Genomic DNA, 20,838 nt, shown 5'->3' with positions numbered 1-20,838 from the left:
AGGTAGAAGGATAATGCAAACTACCAACTCTTTGCCTAAAACCAAAGGGAAGCAGCAGTAACAGTGGAGTCTTCTACGCAATGCAGCAGACAGCTTAGCTTTTCTGTGGCTGAGCCCTACTTCCTGTCCTTTTAACTTCCCATCTCCTCTTCTCCATCCTGTGTCTGTCTGTCTGAACCTCAGAAGCCGAGGTGGATTCTAGAAAACCACCCTCACAATGCCATGATTACAACCATTTATGTGGTGGGACCAGACCCTGCAAATTCACAGTTCTTGTCCTAACAAGCCTCTGTGCTCTGCTTAGTCGCTTAGTCATGTCTGACTCTTTGTGACCCCATGGACTGTAGCCCACCAGGCTCCTCTGTCCATGGGATTCTCGAGGCAAGAATTCTGGAGTGGGTTGCCATGTCTTATTCCAGGGTATCTTCCTAACCCAGGTATCAAACCCAAATCTCCTGCACTGCAGGCAGATTCTTTACCATCTGAGCCACGAGGGAAACTCACCATATGAGAAAAATCTGCCTCACTTCCACCTCATTCCTACCCCAGTCTTCAGAAAGAATAAATGGATTCTCAGTTTTTTGCCTTGATCCTCAATGTCAGTGGCCTAGAGACGTGTTTGTTGTGCTCTAGGCATTTGGATTAGAAATGTGGCAACACTGGAGTTCTACTAGGATTTAGGGTGGTAGTGAGAAGTCTGGGGTGGGGCGGCATGAGTGCACCCATGACCTGTGCTCTTCAGATGAGCTGGGAGCCTGGATACTGTCCAACAGTCCACTTACAGGTTAACTGGGACACCCTGCCCCCCAACCCGATCTAGTTGCAGGAAATATACTAGAAGGCTTTCAGCACCTACAGTCGCCCTGACCTAATTCTTTGAAGGAATTTCAGCAACACCAGTAAGTCTCTCCCTCGTTTCTCCCCAAGTCTGGCAACACTCAGAGGTGAGAAGAAAGAGCCACTTCATCAGCCATGCTTCCTTTGATCTCCCATCAGCCCAGTGATGCACTTGTCTCCTCCGGAGCCAGGGCCTTCTGCATCGAGTCACTTTTTTTTTTTATTAAATCAATTTAATTATTTTATCTGAGAGAATTTTACTAAGAAATAAACTCTTTTGCCTTTTTGAACCTGAATTATGTGTACATGCTAAGTTGTTTCAGTCGTTCGTGTCTGACTCTTTGTGACCCTATGGACCAAAGCCCGCCAGGCTCCTTTGTCCATGGGATTCTCTAGGCAAGAATATGGGAGTGGCTTGTCATGCCCTCCTCCAGGGGATATTTCCAACACAGGGATAGAACCTGTGTCTCTTGAGTCTCCTGCACTGGCAGGCAGGCTCTTTGCCACTAGTGCCACCTGAGAAGCCCAGTTGAATTATATGCTCTCCCTATTTATTCATGGGGTCGCAAAGAGTCGGACACGACTGAGCGACTGATCTGATCTGATCTATTCACAGTACCTATGAAAAGACACCATCTTTCACATATTAGGGTCTTGCTTCATGAGAAGCCACCAGAAATCAACAGTGTCTCATTTCACCTGGTTCTGTCACTAGCTGTATGACACAAGGTATATTATTTTCTCTGAATATTAGTTTTCTCAAGTATAAAACGAGCATTATGTTTCCTACATTTAAAAAAGTGAGTGTGGGGTACTCATGTAATTTTTAAGAGTTCTATAGTTTTTGACTTCCCTGGTGGCGTAGAGAATAAGAATCTGCCTGCCAATGCAGACGATAAGGGTTCGATCACTGATCCAGTAAGATTCCACATGCTATGGAGCAATGAAGCCCGTGTGCACAACTACTGAGCCTGTGTGTTGTAAATAGAAGCCCACGCACCTAGAGCCTGTGCTCCACAAGACACCCCAAGAAGTTCGAGCACTGCAACGAAGAGTAGTAGCCCCTGCTCGCCCCAACTAGAGAAAGCAAGGCAACAGAGCCAAAAATAAACAAATTTTTTTAAAAAAAGAGTTCTATAGTTTTGACAGTCAGTCATATATACTTTTCCTTAATTAGAAAAAATAAACACTGCCTTGCCACCCTTAGAGGACTGTCATCAGAATTAAATAGGATGGGGATACACAAGAGCATTGTAACTTACAGATTGCAGAGTCACATATTTTGATTCTGGTGTCTAAGCACATCTGTGCTCGGGCACTCAGCTGGCTGTTTTGAAACCACCCTGGTACAAAACCCTAAGCGCTTCCTAGATTTTTACTAGCATTGCTTCAGGAAGTAAACTGTGTTGATGTTTGCTCCAAGAGCCTTATGAGTAAGTAACTCACACTACTCGGGCCTCCCCACCCATCTGGCAGAAGGCCATCCAGACTTACCCTCATACATTTCCAGGATGTGAACTGTGTCTCCAACCTGCAAGGACAGCTCCACATCTTGAGAGGCGTTGTAGTTATAGATCGCTGGAAAGGAGAAACAGAAGACAGAAATGATGGCATCGGTGGCACTTAAAATACAAGTCACCGAAGAGCACACCCAGGGAACTTCCCTGATGGTCCAGTGGTAAAGAATCCGCCTTCCAATGCAGGGGACACGGGTGCAATCCTTGGTCAGGGATCCAAGATCCCACACGCTACAGGACAACTGAGCCCGTGCACCACAACTGCTGATCCCTCTCACTCTAGAGCCTGTGCTTTGCAACAAGAGACGCTGCCATGTGCCACAGTGAAGACCCAGCGCAGCCAAAATTAAAAACAATATACGCAACTTAAAAAAAGAGCACATACTTTAGTTATTGAACCAATTCTCCAACAAATAACCACCTCTTTAATAATTTCAAGTGAATCCCCTTCTGAAAAGCAGAGAGCATCCTCCTGGATTCCCACTGCTGGCATTTTAGTCATTCCTCCATCCAACAAGTTTGGGTTGGTTGCCTGATATGTTCCACATATTGTGCTACAGACTGGAGACAGAGTGTTGAGACACTCAGATGTGGTACCTATACCAGGGATTTTTTAATAGTATAGTATGGGAAGTGACAGAGTAAATGTATCATTACAGACACAACTCCTTAATTAAAATGGTTATATAAGGGTTATCAGCCTACAATACCACTGAGCTTCTGATCTCTTGGCCACAGGGCGAGCCATCTCCTGGCTTCCCTGACAGTAATTGGCAGCCTAAGGGCCAACTGTGAGTCCCATCCATCCCCCAGCCCAGTAATAAACTAAACCCCAGTGGCTTCCTTGCCCCCAGTTCTAGGCATCCTGTGGAAATGGGGCACCTTAGCACTTTCTCATCAAGGTGATCGCCATCAGCACAGCACTCAGGACTGGACCAGATCGTGAAAAACAGCAGACTAACTCTTGTACCTCCAAAAGAAGGTGACAATCCAATTTTAAGATGGGTAAGAGTTCTGAAGAGACATTTTACCATGAATTATATACGATGAATAATCAGAGCAAGAAAAAATGTCCAACAACCATTAGTCATCAGGGAAATGCAAATTAAAACCACAAGGAGCTGCAATTTCACACCCACTAGAATGGCTGTAACTTTTAAAAGGCAGACTTGGCAGGAATGTGGAGAAACTGGAACCCTTATGCATTACCAGTAGGAATGTAAAATGATATAACCTCTCAGTTTGACAGTTTCTTAAAAAGTTAAACATGCAACCCAGCAATTTTACTCTTAGTTATTTACAAAGAGAAAGGGAAACATGTCAACACAACTTCATGTGAATATTCAAAGTCACTGTGGTATGCAGAAAAATACCCCCCCGCAAAGATACACATCAGATTTTGAAACGTGCAAGTGTTTCAAGGTAGCAAAAAACAAGATGAAGATAGGAGAGGAGGTTATTCTGAAAATTCAGGCTGTGACCTAAACACAATCCTATGTATCCAGATAAGAGAGAGACAGAGGGAGTTTTAAGAGATTTACAGAAGAGAAGGCAACATGAGGTTGGAGGCACAGGGTGAAGTAACGTGACCTCAAGTCAAGGATTGGCATCACCACTAGAAGCTAGAAGGGACAAGGAACAGAATTCCCTGAGAGCCTCTAGAAGGAGCACAGGCGGTCAACACCTTGATTTTCGATCTCTGACCTTCAGATCTGTGAGAGAAGAAAATCCTGTTGTTCAAGTCACCAAGTTTGTGGTCATTGGACATTGTAAGGACATTGACAAGAAGCCAACACAGCAGCATTATTTATAACAGCCAAACACCAGAAACAACTCATTCACTTAAGAATCAATGGATATATAAAATATGGTCTGTCCATACAATGAAATTACTCAGCAATAAAAAAGAATAAAAGGGACCTTCCTGGTGATCCAGTAAGACTTCATACTCCCAGTGCAGGGGGCCTGAGTTTGATTCCTGATCAGGGAATTAGATCCCACATGCCACAATGAATGATCCTGCATGCCACAACTAAGACTCAGTGCAGCCAAATAAATAAATAGAAATAAATATTTTTTAAAAAGGATTGAACTGTGGCTGATGCATGTCAATGTATGGCAAAAGCACTACAATAGTGTAAAGTAAATGGCCTCCAATTCAAATAAATAAATTTTAAAAAATAAATAAAAAGGAATGAACTATGAATACACTGCAACTCAGATGACCTTCAAAGACATTATGCGAAACAAAAGTCATATGTACAAAATATATTAGGCTTCCATTTATTTATCTGTAGTATCCAGAAGAAGCCAATGGCTGTCAATGGCATAGGGCATTTCATTGTTTCCTGGGGTTGAGGGTGTGAATGGTGACTGAGCATAACGGGCACCAGGGAGCTTTAGAGAGAGACGGAAACATCCTAAAATGGGATTTGGTGGTGCTGATGGTCTCCAAACTCTTGCGTATTTACTCAAAATCAATGAACTATCTGTCTAAAATGGGTGGATTTTATGGTGTGTTAGACTTCAGTTAAACCTTTTTTTTTTTTTTTTTTAAAGCAAATGTATTTCTTGCCCTCTCTCATAATGAGTGAGCTGCTTCCCTTCAGGGAGAAAGAACCACCTTAGAGATTGGGTTCTATCCATGTACCTGAGGATCCAAGGAGTCCATGAGATTCCCCATCTCTGCAGCTCTGATGAACATGAGGCTGGTCACTCAATCCATTTGCCAGATCCCACAAGGGTCATTAAAAAGGGAAGAACGGTAACCCTGCCATTGCCAGTCGTGAACAGTAGCCATTGCCTCCTGCTCTTTTCCTGAGCCGGCTATCCACCTGGTTCAGCAGACTGCCAATAGACTCGGGCTTCCATCAGTCTATCTCGGAAAGGAAGGAGCAGACTACCAGCCCCACATTTTCAAGTGGCTTCTTTAAAAAAACAAAATTAAACATTGTATTTTGTGTTGGCATATAGCCACTAACAATGTTGTGATAGTTTCAGGTGGACAGCAAAGGGACTCAGCCATACAGATACAGATACATATACCCATTCTCCCTGAGGCTCCCCTCCCACCCAGGCTGCCACATGACATGGAGCAGAGTTCCCTGTGCTGTACAGTAGGTCCTTGTTGGCTATCCATTTAAAATGTAGTAGTGTATACATGTTCAAGCAGCCTCTCTTTGTGAAGAGAATCAATCAAATACGTGTTCTTCTATAGCCTTGGCACAGACTCCTAGAGGTATGTTGGAGATGATCGACTACTGAGCTTTTAGACTGTATTATGAATTCAGAACAAGGGCACGCTGATGAAGTGGGCTGGGAGAAACTGCACCGAATTCAGCAGAAGGAGTTAGTTCCCGGTTTCTAGACGCTTTCACGGGCCACCAGGCCACAGCTCCTGTTCCACTGAAATTCACTTCCTTCATCTGACCGCTACTTGATTCAAATGTTTTGCCTACTAAGTATACCGCTGGTTCTCTATGGAAAATGTCGGTCTTCATCTCTAACTCCCCCATGCCGTATTCACTGCCTCCCACCGGACCGGTTCCTTGCTCTGGCCCCACCAGCGGATGGAATCAGGAAGTAGGGAGGCTGCCGTGTCACAGTGTATTATGTAACCACCAAGCTTCATGTCTTCCTTGTTCTTAGTCACCAGGAGAGCGAGCAGAGGCGCCCCACAGCTGCAGCTGGCACTGTAGCCCTAAGCTCCAAACGTGTACCAAGGACTGCTGCAAACACAGGTACGCACGCACGCACACCACAGGCTATTGCTGTTATTTACTTGCTCAGTTGTGTCCAACTCTTTGGGACCCCATGGAATGTAGCCTGCCGGCTTCGTCTATGGAATTTTCCAGGCAGGAATTCTTGAGTGGGTTGCCATTTCCTTCTCCAGGGGAAGTTCCTGACCCAGGGACTGAATCCACCTCTCTTAAGTCTCCTGAATTGGCAGGAGGATTCTTTACCAAGGCGCCACCTTAAATCCTAGATTCCTAAGCCTGACAATCAAAGTGCTCCCCAAATTATCCTGGCCTTAATTATCCACTGCTGCTTCATCATCTGCCAAATTGACCCTCTGCTTCAGTTGAGACTCATAATCTCTCCTAAATTCTGTGCTCCACTCACAGTTTACCTCTATCTGGGGCAACAGTTTATCTTTTTCTTCCGCATACTGCAAAGCTCACATTCACAATGCAATTCCACAAATGATGAGTGACAGTGGTAAAGAATCTGCCTGCCAAGCAGGAGACACAGGTTCAATCCCTGGGTCGAGAAGATCCCTTGGAGAAGGAAATGGCAACACTCTCCAGTATTCTTGCTTGGAACAACCCATGGACAGAGGAGTCTGGTGAGCTACAGTCCATGGGGAAACAAAGAATCAGACATGACTTAGCAACTAAACAGCAACAACAATCACCCTGCAAGGACCTCATTATTCTCCATCATTCCACAAGTTTTCTTTCCAACACAGTTTGGATTTTTAATCAGAGATAATCTTGTGTTATCATCTGCCACAAAGCAGAAGGTAAACCCCTCATGAATGGGGACCTGGTTACACATTATTTTGTCTTTCCAAAGAACTGGATGAGGCTCAAGGCACAAGAGTGGCTTTTATGAGACCCATCCATCAAAATTCAGTTATTTACCACTTCTTCCCCAAACTTTCAGATTATTTCCCTGCTTCCCCCAGAAGCAGCAGTTATGGTCTCCCACCACTCAAGAAAGGGGTATCCAATCATTCCCTTGTGTTTTTTATTTGCAAATTATACAAGACAATCTATCTTTCCAACATAAGCCTTCAAAGAGCTTCACTTAGGAAACATCCTTCAACAATGCCTTCTGCTGGAATGACAAGTCACCAGTCACACTTGTGCTGTCTGTTTCACGTCTTCGGACTGAAGTACTAACAAGATTTCCAATCACTTACAACGACCTCTATTCATGCCAAGTCCGCACTTTTGAACCATGCCCTTCCCTCACCCTCTGTAATATACTTCATTTCCGTTGCAGTTTATGGTTTCACTTCCATATGGAATGCAGTCATTGTATGGAATGGCTGCCAATTACCATATTATTTAACGAGGAAACAGAGACTCAAAGGGTCAGCACCTTGCTCCGAGGAACCCAGCTTTATGAGCAGCAAAGCTGTTACTAATACAGCTCAATGATGACCTATTCATCCCATTTTACCAGACTGGTCCATGATGGCAAAGAGATGCCCTGGAAGAGTCTATGAGCAAAGAAAAGAGCCTGACCGATTCTCAGTATGTTGTCTGCCTTATGTGTGTGTGTATGTGTGCTCAATCACTCAGTGTATCCAACTCTTAGAATTCTCTCACTACAGGCTTCCCTGGTGGCTCAGTAGTAAAAAAAAAAAAAAAAAAAAAAATTCAGCCTGCCAATGCAGGTGACAGGTTCGATCCCTGAGCCGGGAAGACCCCACATGCTGTGGAGCAACTAAAGCCTGTGTGCCACAACTACTGAGCCTGTGCTCTAGAGCCTGGGAGCTGCAACTATGGAACCCATGTGCCCTAAAGCCCGTGCTCCACGAGAGAAGCCACGGCAATGAGAAGTCCATGCCCTGTAACTAGCGAGTAGCCCCTGCTCGCCACAACTAGAGAAAAGCCCATGCAGCAACAAAGACCAAAATGTTTTGGTCTTTGGCTTTTGCACAGCCAAAAACTTAAAAAAAAAAAAAATTTTTTTAAAGAATCCCCTCATTCTTTAAGACTCCAACCTCCTCAAACAAGCTTTACCATATAAACTGGTAATTGGTGATCATGTTGTCTGTTTGCCTGATGCTATTTCAGGCATACAACTAATGCACTCAGTGGATTGTGTTTTCTCCCTGGAATGTGAATAAATGCTACAGAGGAAGACAGAGAAAGGAGAAATAAAGGAAACCCTTTGGACTGAACAAAACAGACTCAATTCTGCCAGTGACACAAGCATGACCTGGTTCGTCTAGGGCCTCAGTTTCCATCTGTAAACTAGGCATTGGACCGGATGACACGAAGAGTAACTGTGGCTGCAAGCCCCCCGATTCAGGAGGTTATGATAAGAGGGAAGACAAACAATTTGTGTCCTTTCAAATCAGCAGGCACCACCACAATCTCTTGTTTTGTCTGAGGAAATTAAACAAGAACTGTGAGTTGCTGTGTATGAACTGACTTGCTAGCTGCTGTGAAAGACGAGCTCCTGGAATTCTGCCCTAAGCAGCTTACTGTTTATGTCGCTAAAGTATAATTTTGTAGAGCCAACTAGACAAGACGGTATGTCTACAAATGTAAAACAGTTTGCATTTTACCACATCTTTGATTTGGCCTGGCCTTTTCTTTTGAACCAGACTTTTAAAAGACAGAGGAAAAGAGAAGAAATTTGAGGTCTTGGGATTGCTGCTGTTGTTCAGTTGCTCAGTCGTGTATGACTCTTTGTGACCCCATGGACTGCAGCACGCCAGGCTTCCCTGTCCTTCACTCTCTCCGGAAATTTGCTCAAACCCATGTCGACTGAGTCAGTGATGCCATCCAACCATCTCGTCCTCTGGCCTCCCCTTCTCCGCCTGCCTTCAATCCTTCCCAGCACCAGGGTCTTTTCCAATGAGTCAGCTCTTCGCATCAGGGGCCCAAAGTATTAGAGCTTCAGCATCAGTCCAGTGAATATTCAGGGTTGATTTCCTTTAGGATTGACTGATTTTAGGATCATGCAACAAAAACCAATAGAATAGACTGATAAGTGCCAATATGAGGACTGATTCTGACAATGAAAAGTTGATGGGTTACTAGTATTTAATCTTTTTGATAAATGAGGTTCTTTCATGAATCCTCAAATTACAGCCCCCAAAGAATAACTAGAACCTGACATGGTCTATTATAGTGTTTGGTAGTGTGTATGAAAGAAAGAGCCAACAAACACAGAACAAGCTCCCAATCTGAGTTGTCTGCTACTCCAGAATATTAACAAGATGATCAAACGTCATCATTTTCCTTTTTATCTTGATCTGCCTACTTTCAGCCAGTAGAACGGTAGACTATGGACTTCCCTGGTGGTCCAGTAGTGAAGACTCTGCCCTTCCATTGCAAGGGGTATGCGTTCAACTCCTGGTCTGGGAACTAAGATCCTATAAGCCACACAGAATGGCCAAAAGAAAAAAAAAGACTAAAAAGGTCAAAGAATTGATGCTTTCAAACTGTGGTGCTGGAGAAGACTCTTGAGAGTCCCCTGAACCGCAAGGAGATAAAACCAGTCAATCATAAAGGAAGTCAGTCCTGAATATTCATTGGAAGGACTGATGCTGAAGCTCCAATACTTTGGCCACCTGATGCGAAGAGCCAACTCACTGGAAAAGACCCTGATGCTGAGAAAGACCAAGGGCATGAGAAGGGGGCGACAGAGGATGAGACGGTTGGTTGGCATCATCAATTCAATGGACATGAGTTTGAGCAAACTCCGGGAGATGGTGAAGGACAGGCAAGCCTGGCGGGCTGCAGTCCATGGGGCTGCAAACAGTTGGACATGACCGAGCAACTGAACAACAACAAAGGAGGAAAGCTAAAACAAGGCAATTCAAAATTGTAAAATAGAAAGTCTTTGTTCTACAAACACTGGGAGCTTTACGCCACAGCTTCTCTAAGTAAGAAATGGATGTACCAGTATATTTTTCCAAAGAAGAGAATGCAGCAGAACCTCGAGGAAGATAACAAGTGGCAGACACAGCAGTCACCTGCCCCTTTCCCCTTTCTGGCTCTGTCTGGCTTCCCATTTGGGGCACGGTGGCAGCCATATCCTCAAAGATGGATACAACAACCCTCACCAATAGAACAGTAGAAGTCATTCAGTGAAAACTGGGAATCAGGAAGAACTGTAGAGGTAATAGAACAAGCTATCCTCAGCAGTTCTCCCAGGTAAAGTTAGACAATGAAAGGCAGGTGTCCTTAAGGACAGCAAACCCATTTTATTGCAGGCAGCTAAATACAAAGCTTGCTCCTTGGAAGGAAAGCTATGACAAACCCAGACAGTGTATTAAAAAGCAGAGACATCACTTTCCCAACAAAGGTCCATACAGTCAAAGCTACAGTTTCTTCAGTAGTCACATACGGATATGTGAGAGTTGGACCATAAAGAAGGCTGCACGCCAAAGCATTGATGCTTTCGAACTGTGGTGCTGGAGATGACTCTTCAGAGTCCCTTGGACAGCAAGGATATCCAATCAATCAATCCTAAAGGAAATCAACCCTGAATATTCATTGAAGGACTGATGTTGAAGCTCTAATACTTTGGCCACCTGATGTGAAAAGCCAACTCATTGGAAAAGACCCTGATGCTGGGAAAGACTAAAGGCAATAGGAGAAGGGGTGGCAGAGAATGAGATGGTTGGATGACCTCACCAACTCAATGGAGATGAACAAACTCCAGGAGATGATGAAGGACAGGGAAGCTGCAGGTCATAAGGTCATAAAGAGTCAGGCATGACTTAGCAACTGCACAACAATAAGAAAAGTACAAAGCTCCTCTAAGAAACAGCAAGAGAGTCTGGGAATAGCTTAGGATTTTAACCATCTTCTTGCTGCCCTTTCTAAGCATTTCTGCAGTGATTCAACTGAGGACTCAGGGTGTTACTGACAACACCAAGGATGCCTCAATCGTGGCCTCACGTGTACTCTCCACCTGGGAGTAGCACTAAAGGTACATATTCTAATGTCACCACGCTTACACTTCTACTACCTGCTGTTCTTTTCAGCTGACCTCTTTCTTGATGAGGAAAAGTAAGAGAGAGAGAGAGAGAGAAAGAGAGAGAGAAAAGAAAAACCAGAGGGCAACTAAGGAAGGATTTTAATGAAGAAGAAAAAAAAAAAATTAACATATTAACAAGACCAGAACATCTTTCCTTAATCAGATAAGGCATTATCATCAGGTTCTTCTCAGTTCAATTCAGTCGCTCAGTCGTGTTCAACTCTGCGACCCCATGAATCGCAGCACACCAGGCCTCTCTGTCCACCACCAACTCCCGGAGTTCACTCAGACTCACATTCATCGAGTCAGTGATGCCATCCAGCCATCTCATCCTCTGTCGTCCACTTCTCCTCCTGCCCCCAATCCCTCCCAGCATCAGAGTCTTTTCCAATGAGTCAACTCTTCACATGAGGTGGCCAAAGAATTGGAGTTTCAGCTTTAGCATCAGTCCTTCCAACGAACACCAGGACCGATCTCCTTTAGAATGGACTGGTTGGATCTCCTTCCAAGCCAAGGAACTCTCAAGAGTCTTCTCCAACACATTTCAAAAGCATCAATTCTTCAGTGCTCAGCTTTCTTCACAGTCCAACTCTCACATCCATACATGACCACTGGAAAGACCATAGTCCTGACTAGACGGACCTTTGCTGGCAAAGTAATGTCTCTGCTTTTCAATATGCTGTCTAGGTTGGTCATAACTTTTCTTCCAAAGAGTAAACGTCTTTTAATTTCCTGGCTGCAATCACCATCTGCAGTGATTTTGGAGCCCCCCAAAAATAAAGTCTGACACTGTTTCCACTGTTTCCCCATCTATTTCCCATGAAGTGATGGGACCAGATGCCATGATCTTCGTTTTCTGAATGTTCAGCTTTAAGCCAACTTTTTCACTCTCCTCTTTCACTGTCATCAAGAGGCTTTTTAGTTCCTCTTCACTTTCTGCCATAAGGGTGGTGTCATCTGCATATCTGAGGTTATTGATATTTCTCCCAGCAATCTTGATTCCAGCTTGTGCTTTTTCCAGCCCAGCATTTCTCATGATATACTCGGATGTGGGATAGCTTCTCTCGGATGCTGCCCCTGACCTTGGGCGAGGGGTAGCTCTTCTCGGCCACACTTCTGTGTGGTCTTCAGGTTCTTCTAGGTAAACATTATTCTTACACAAAGATGAAAGTGAAAAAGAGCAAGTGAAAGTCAGTCATGTCCGACTCTGGGACCCCATGGACTATATAGTCCATGGAGTTCTCCAGGCCAGAATACTGCAGTGGGTAGCCTTTCCCTTCTCCAGGGGATCTTCCCAATCCAGAGATTGAACCCAATTCTCCCGCATTGCAGGCGGATTCTTTACCAGCTGAGCCACAAGGGAAGCCCAAGAATACTGGCATGGGTAGCCTATCCCTTCTCCAGAGGATCTTCAAACCTGGGTCTCCTGCACTGCAGGCAGATTCTTTACCAACTCAGCTAAGAGGGTAGTCCAAAAACACACACAAAAAATGGTAAAGATGATCTTCTTCGCAACGAAGAAATAGAGACACAAATGAAGAAGACAAATGTATGACTACACAGAAGAAAGTGGTGGAGGTTGGAGGAATTCTGAGACTGGGATTGGCACTTACACACTATTGATACTGTGTATAAAATAGAGAACTAATGAGAAAATACTGTATAGCACAGGGAACTCTACTTAATGCCCTGTGGTAACCTGAATGGGAAGGAAGTCCAAAACAGAGGGAATATATGGAGTAGGAAATGGCAAACCACTCCAGCATTCTTGCCTGGAAAGTTCCATGGACAGAGAAGCCTGTCAGACTACAGACCCCCATGGGGTCGCAGAGTCAGACACGACTTAGCACACAGGCATTTGTATACGTACAGCAGATTCAATTTGCTGTATAGTAACCTAGATAGCATATTCAAAAGCAGAGACATTACTTTGCCAACAAAGGTCCGTCTAGTCAAGGCTATGGTTTTTCCTGTGGTCATGTATGGATGTGAGAGTTGGACTGTGAAGAAGGCTGAGCGCCGAAGAATTGATGCTTTTGAACTGTGGTGTTGGAGAAGACTCTTGAGAGTCCCTTGGACTGCAAGGAGATCCAACCAGTCCATTCTGAAGGAGATCAGCCCTGGGATTTCTTTGGAAGGAATGATGCTAAAGCTGAAACTCCAGTACTTTGGCTACCTCATGCGAAGAGCTGACTCATTGGAAAAGACTCTGATGCTGGGAGGGACTGGGGGTAAGAGCAGAAGGGGATGACAGAGGATGAGATGGCTGGATGGCATCACTGACTCGATGGACGTGAGTCTCAGTGAACTCCGGAAGTTGGTGATGGACAGGGAGGCCTAGCGTGCTGCGATTCATGGGGTTGCAAAGAGTTGGACACGACTGAGCGACTGATCTGATAGTAGTAACTACCACAATATTATAAAGCAACTATACTCCAATAAAAATTTAGAAAATAAAATATAAATGAGACAGACTGAAGATAAAAAATGGTCAGATCTAAGATTGGGCCCAGGGATCGAACCCAGGCCTCCTGCATTGCAGGCAGATTCGTTATTGTCTAAGCTACTAGGGAAGCCCAAGAATACTGGAGTAGGTGGCCTATCCCTTCTCCAGGGGAATCTTCCTGACCCAGAAATTGAACCGGGGTCTCCTGCATTGCAAGTGAATTCTTTACCAGCTGAGCTACCAGGGAAGCACAAAATCTAATTTAAAAAAATAGAATAGAAATGAGACCAAAGATTAAAAATGGTCATATCTAAGACTGGGTTGAGCTGCGACATCTATCTTTCAGACAGAAATCATAATTGAGGAATAGAGAAGCTAAGATAAAAGCCACCAATTATTGTGGAATCTAGAACAAGCATCTTGACATGATAGTCAAAAACGTTGCTAACTATTTTCTCCATGTGTACATGAATTTGAGATAAAATACAATTCACTGGCGAAATGCATGATCCCCAACCAGGCTGGAAAACCCATTAATTTAAAACCATCAACCTGAACATTCAAATATAACAACAGCAGCTTTGGTCCCGGGCTTATGTCTCTGCAGGGCCTGTTCCAAGATGAGCTCAGCCAGTCTACTTTCCCTATAGCCCGCTTTCAAGAGGGTCTCAGAACACTTGGACTGCAAGGAGATCAAACCAGTCAATCCTAAAGGAAATCAACCCTGAATATTCATTGGAAGGACTGATGCTGAAGTTGGAAGATCCAATACTTTGGCTACCTGATGCGAACAGCCAACGCACTGGAAAAAACCCTGAAGCTGGGAAAGATTGAAGGCAGGAGGAGGAGGAGGCAACAGAGGATGAGATGGTTGGATGGCATCATCAACTCAATGGACGTGCGTCTGAGCAGACTCCGGGAAGATAGTGAAGGACAGGGAAGCCTGGCGTGCTGCAGTCCATGGGGTCGCAAAGAGTCAGAGAGGACTGAGCGACTAAACAACAGAAGAATGAAAGCCCAGCTTTTCTATTATATATGGGGAAAGCACCAGGAACAAACAGAATGTGGGCACACGTGGCCAGGACGAAGGGAGAATCAGAAGAGCCAAGAGCTGAGGAGAGAGCCTGACACTGAAGAGATGTGGGGAGCCTCCTTTCATAAATGGAGAAACAGGCACTGGGTGTGTGATGGACCAAGGTGACACTGAATTACAGTCAGGCTCTTGAAGGTACTTTGCACAGCTTGGCCAAAAATCTACCATTCTGTTCTTTGGCAAGTCATTTAATCTTATGGCTTCAGTTTCCTCATCAATAAAGTGACATGTATAAACTGGTATTTTGCCTACCTCTTAGATGTTGAAGCTGAAATTCCAATACTTTGGCCACCTGATGCGAAGAGCTGACTCGTCTGAAAAGACCCTGATGCTGGGAGGGATTGAGGGCAGGAGAAGGAGGAGCAACAGAGGACGAGATGGTTGGATGGCATCACCGACTCAATGGAGATGAGTATGAGTAAACTCCGGGAGTTGGTGATGGATAGGGAGGCCTGCCATGCCATGGTCCATGGGTTCGTGAAGAGTAGGACACGACTGAGCGACTGAGCAACTGAACTGAACTAGAGCTGTTGTAAGAGTAAAATGTGGTGGTGGTTTAGTCACTCTCAAGTGTCGTACTCTTGCAACCCCATGGACTGTAGCCCGCCAGGCTTCTCTGTTCATGGGATTTTTCAGGCAAGAATACTGGAGTGGGTTGCCATTTCCTTCTTCAAGGTATCTTTCTGACCCAGAGATCAAACCCAGGTCTCCTGCATTGCAGGTGGATTCTTTACCGACTGAACCACCAGGGAAGCCCCATGAATAAAAAACATAAAAACGAGTAACTGTTGGAATGTTTTTGGAACCAAGATTTTTCAGCATCACAGAAAGACAAGTATGAAATAAAAAAGATACATAACTTTGGACTAATCTATTTGAACTGGAAATTCAGTATGAGTTTAGAATACTTTTCTCTCTTGAAAAATACATATTCATTTCAACTTGTGGCCAAAGCGGACCAAAGAACACATCAGGAATCAGATGCTACTCTCCTGTCTTAAACATATAAAATATCAAAAAGGGGGAAGGGGAGGGTGGGATGAATGGGAAAGTAGCACTGATATATATACACTATCCTGTGTAAAACAGACAGCAGGTAGGAACCTGCTATTTAGCACAGGGAGCTCAGCCTGGTACTCTGAGATGACCTAGAGGGGTGGGATGGGAGTTGGGAGGGATGTTCAAGATGGAGGGGACATATGTATATATATGACTGATTCACTTCATGATGGTTTATTTGCTAAGTCATGTCCAACTCCTGTGATCCCATGGTCTGAGCCCGCCAGGCTCCTCTGTCCATGGGATCCTCTGGGCAAGAATACTGGAGTGGGTTGCCACTTCCTTCTCCAGACTCACTTCATATTACAGCAGAAACTAACACAACTTCATAAAGCAGTTATACTCCAATTAAAAAAACAAAAATATGACACAGTGGTTTTCAGACACTGAACAGCAATGCAATGCAGGAGAATGATGCTCTTACAGATGAGGAGATAAAGGAAATCTACAGTTGCATCTCCAGGCAGAAGTTCAGGGAGGAGAAATCCAAACAGCACAGTAGTCACCTTGAGATGTGAGGAGAAGGTTGAGAATTCAGGGAAGTCGAGGTGGGAAGCAAGTTCAAGGCAGAGAATCCAAGAGGTGAGGGCTGCAGCAATTTCCCTGTTAGCTTAGTTGATTACCAATCAGCATGTGAAGAAAATTCCCAAGGGCAAGGGCAAGAGCAGAAGGAATAATTCCCAAGCCTCACAAAGGGCTGGGAACAGTTTCCATTCTCCACAACCAGAGTCGAGAAATGTTGGGATAACATGGCCATTGGCTTGAGTACTCAGAAGAGTAAGTGCCTTGGTCCTCAGAAGGACCATTTTGCCTGTGCTGGTCTCACCTGATAAAGATGAACTGCAGATCTGGAAAGAATAAACATTTCCTCATAACTCCATCCCACAACAAGGCTTAAACGCTCAACAAGATAAAACTTAAAATGTTTGACATCTAGTTCAAGATTACCAGGCATGCAAGGTAGAAAAATACTCCTTACCATTAGGAGAAAAACGAACCATAGAAAAAGACCTAGCAATGATGTAGACCAGGTAACAAAACAAATCCCAGTTAACTGAAAAAGACTCAAATCATAACAAAGCATGTTCTTTGACTACAATGGAATTAAATTAAAACTCAGTAACAAAGACATTTAGAAAACCCCAAGATATTGGCCTTCTCAAGTAGAGCTAGTGGTAAAGAACCTGCCTGCCAATGAAGGAGACATAAGAGACACAGGTTTGAACCCTGTGTCAGGAAGATCTCCTGGGGGAGGGTAGGGAAACCCACTCCAGTATTTTTGCCTACAGAATCCCAATGATAAGAGGAGCCTGGCGGGATATAGTACATAGTGTTGCAAAGAGTCAGACACGACTGAAGCAACTTAACACGCAAGGTGTTTGGAAACTAAATAAGACATCTCTAAAAAAAAAAACAAAAAAACAACATTAAGAAGAGGTGGCAAAAATACACAGAAGAGCTATACACAAAAGATCTTCATGACCCAGATAACCACGATGGTGTGATCATTCACCTAGAGCCAGACATCTTGGAATGCAAATTCAAGTGGGCCTTAGGAAGCATCACCACGAACATAGCTAGTGGAGGTGATGGAATTCCAGTTGAGCTATTTCAAATCCTAAAAGATGATTCTGTGAAAGTGCTGAACCCAATATGCCAGGAAATTTGGAGAATTCAGCAGTGGCCACAGGACTGGAAAAGGTCAGTTATCATTCCAATCCCAAAGAAAGGCAATGCCAAAGAATGTCCAAACTACCACACAATTGCACTCATCTCACACACTAGCAAAGTAATGCTCAAAATTCTCCAAGCCAGGCTTCAACAGTATGTGAACTGTGAACTTTCAGATGTTCAAACTGGATTTAGAAAAGGCAGAGGAACCAGAGATCAAACTGCCAACATCTGCTGGATCACTGAAAAAGCAAAAGAGTTCCAGAAAACCATCTACTTCTGCTTTATTGACTACACCAAAGTCTTTGACTGTGTGGATCACAAGAAACTGTGGAAAATTCTTCAAGAGATGGGAATACCAGACCACCTTACCTGCCTCCCGAGAAATCTGTATGCAGGTCAAGAAGCAACAGTTAGAACTGGACATGGAACAGACTGGTTCCAAATTGGGAAAGGAGTACATCAAGGCTGTATATTGTCACCCTGCTTATTTAACTTCTATGCAGAGAACATCATGAGAAATGCTGAGCTGGATAAAGCACAAACTGGAATCAAGATTGCCAGGAGAAATATCAATAACCTCAGATATGCAGATGACACCACCCTTTTGGCAGAAAGCAAAGAAAAACTAAAGAGCCTCTTAATGAAAGAGAAAGAGGAGAGTGAAAAAGTTGGCTTAAAACTCAGCATTCAAAAAAACTAAGATCATGGCATCTGGTCCCATCACTTCATGGCAAACAGATGGGGAAACAGATGGGGAAACAAATGAAAACAGTGAAACACTATTTTTTGGGCTTCAAAATCACTGCAGATGGTGACTGCAGCCATAAAATTAAAAGATGCTTGCTCCTTGGAAGAAAAGCCATGACCAAAAGCAGAGACATTACTTTGCCAACAAAGGTCTGTCTAGTCAAAGCTATGGTTTTTCCAGTAGTCATGTATGGATGTGAGAGTTGCACTATAAAGAAAGCTGAGCGCCGAAGAATTGATGCTTTTGAACTGTGGTGTTGGAGAAGACTCTTGAGAGTCCCTTGGACTGTAAGAAGATCCAACCAGTCCATCCTAAAGGAAATCAGTCCTGAATATTCATTGGAAGGACTGATGTTGAAGCTGAAACTCCAATACTTTGGCCACCTGATGTGAAGAACTGACTCCTTGGAAAAGACCCTTATGCTGGGAAAGACTGAAGGCAGGAGGAGAAGAGGACAGTAGAAGATGAGACAGCTGGATGGCTCATCACTGACTCTATGGACATGAGTTTGAGTAAACTCCGGGAGTTGGCGATGGACAGGGAAGCCTGGCGTGCTGTGGTCCATAGGGTCGCAAAGAGTCGGACACAACTGAGCGATTGAACTGAACACATTTCTTCCTTTTCCTTTCAGTGGACACTGGGTTAATTCATGTTTTTGCTGTCACAAATACTGCTGTGAAACACTGTGAACATACTTACAAATATATATATATATCCGGTACACTTGTGCAAGGGTTTTTCTGGGACAGTGGTTTTAAAATTGTCTGACCTGTAATCTATAGGAAGAAGTGAACTTCACATCATAACCCAATAATCTCAGCTTGCTTGTTGTAGTATAGAGAAATGCAATGTTTTTTTTGTTTTAATATTGACCAAAATTGGATCCTAGAACCTTCTTGCGTGCTCTTGGCTTCAGTCATGTCCAACCCTTTGTGACCAAATGGAAAGTAGCCTGCCAGGCTCCTCTTCTCCTTGAGATTCTCCAGGCAAGAATACTGGAATGGGTTGTCATGTCCTCCATCAGGGAATCTTCCCAACCCAGGGATTGAATCCGTGTCTCCTGCATTGCATGTGGGTTCTTTACCCACTGAGCCACCTGGGAAGCCCCCAAACCTCCTTAACCTCACTCATTACTTCTAGAAATTTTTGTAGCAATCTTAAAAATTTTCTATATAGGTGATCATGTCATTTGCTAATAAACACAGCTTTATGACATACTTTCTCATTAATATAAGCTTTTTTTGTTCTCATATTGCACTAGCTAGAACCACCTTGAAAATGTAAAATGGAGAAGCAGATATCTTTGCCTTGTTACCAGTATTAGGGAAGCACATTTAATGTTTGATTCAGTATGATGTTTGCTGTAGGTGAATCACATATACTTCTTATCAGGTTGAAGATATTTGTAATTTGCTAACATTGTTTATCATCAGTGGACATCAGATTTTATCAAATGTCTTTTCTGCATCTGTAGAGATGATCTTTTTTTTTTTTTCCTCTTACTGTGGTGGATCACATTGATTTTTGAATGGTTCTGGAGCTATTTCAGTTCAGTTGCTCAGTCGTGTCCAACTCTTTGTGACCCCATAGAAATAGGTTATGTTATATTCAAACACAGAATGCATTCATCAAGTGTGCACACATACCACTAACAAAATGTTGAGCGTATTTAATAAAATACGAGACATACCCAGGGTGGTTCCTTCAGATAAAATTTGAAGTCTTGGAAAACTAAATGAATTAGGTTTATAAAATATACACATGTGGTAAAACTATAGGAAATATTACGAAAATAAAATACACTAATTTCAGAATATGTTTACATCCAGGGTGAGACTAGGGTGTCAGACTATTGGGAGAAGCATGGGTATAGTGCTAATACACAGAGAACTTTCTTTGCAGTTCATGAGATGGGAACACATGCAGGGTTTTATTCGTTTCTTTTTATACAAGCATTGTATATTCTTTAATGAATTTCACATGGAATATTCCATTGGTTCACAAATTTCAGCCTGCATTAGAATCACCAGGAAGGCTTGTTAAAACACCAAACTGCTGGGCCCCACCTCAAGACTTTGAGTCAGCAGGTTAGGAATGAGGCCCCAGAATTTGCATCTGAACACTGCCTGGTAAGAATGACACTGCTGGTTCAGGTCAACACTTCAAGAATCTCTGCGTTACTTATTTGAGCCTCATACAAACCTGCGAAGAAGGAAGCCTGAACATGATTTTCATTTCATGACCAAAAAAAAAAAAAAGCATTCTCGGAGAGATTACAGAGTTGACTTTATTACACCATTGCTAATCATACCTGCTCTGGACTCAGGCTACCTGTGTCCAAACACTGGCTCTGCATTTTTTTTTTTTAATATATTTTTGATGTGGACCAGTTTTTAAAGTCTTTATTGAATTTGTTACAATAAGGTTGCTATTTTATGCTTTAGTTTTTTGGCTGAAAGGCATGTGGGATCCTAGCTCTCTGACCAGGGGTCAAACCCACAGGCACTGGTAGGTAAAGTCTCAACCACTATACCATCAAGGTAGTCCCTGTATTTATTGATTCTTATCGGAGGTAACTAAAACTCTTGGTGCCCAATTTTCTCACCTGTAAAATGAGTACAATTACAGCAGTTCACACACAGACCTGTTATGAGGATTGATGGATTATAAAGGTAAAACATTTAGATCTGTGTCTAGTACATAGTAAATCCTGGGTAAATGTTAACTTTATTAC

At 43.5% G+C, this 20,838-nt stretch overlaps 1 protein-coding gene across 2 annotated transcripts in view; it reads right to left on the bottom strand.

Moving 5' to 3' along the window:
- Positions 1-20,838, bottom strand: part of DOCK5 (dedicator of cytokinesis 5) — a 283,905-nt gene that overhangs the window by 201,943 nt on the left and 61,124 nt on the right. For both annotated transcript variants that reach the window (XM_061425870.1, XM_061425871.1), the window contains exon 2: positions 2,332-2,415. In XM_061425870.1, the coding sequence (XP_061281854.1) occupies positions 2,332-2,415 (84 nt within the window). The remainder of the gene's footprint in view (positions 1-2,331; positions 2,416-20,838) is intronic.

Source organism: Bos javanicus, chromosome 8 (genome assembly GCF_032452875.1).
Source record: "Bos javanicus breed banteng chromosome 8, ARS-OSU_banteng_1.0, whole genome shotgun sequence".
Classification (NCBI taxonomy): Eukaryota; Metazoa; Chordata; class Mammalia; order Artiodactyla; family Bovidae; genus Bos; species Bos javanicus.
The sequence above is the reverse complement of the archived record's forward strand: the minus strand, read 5'-3'. Positions and strand labels throughout refer to the sequence as shown.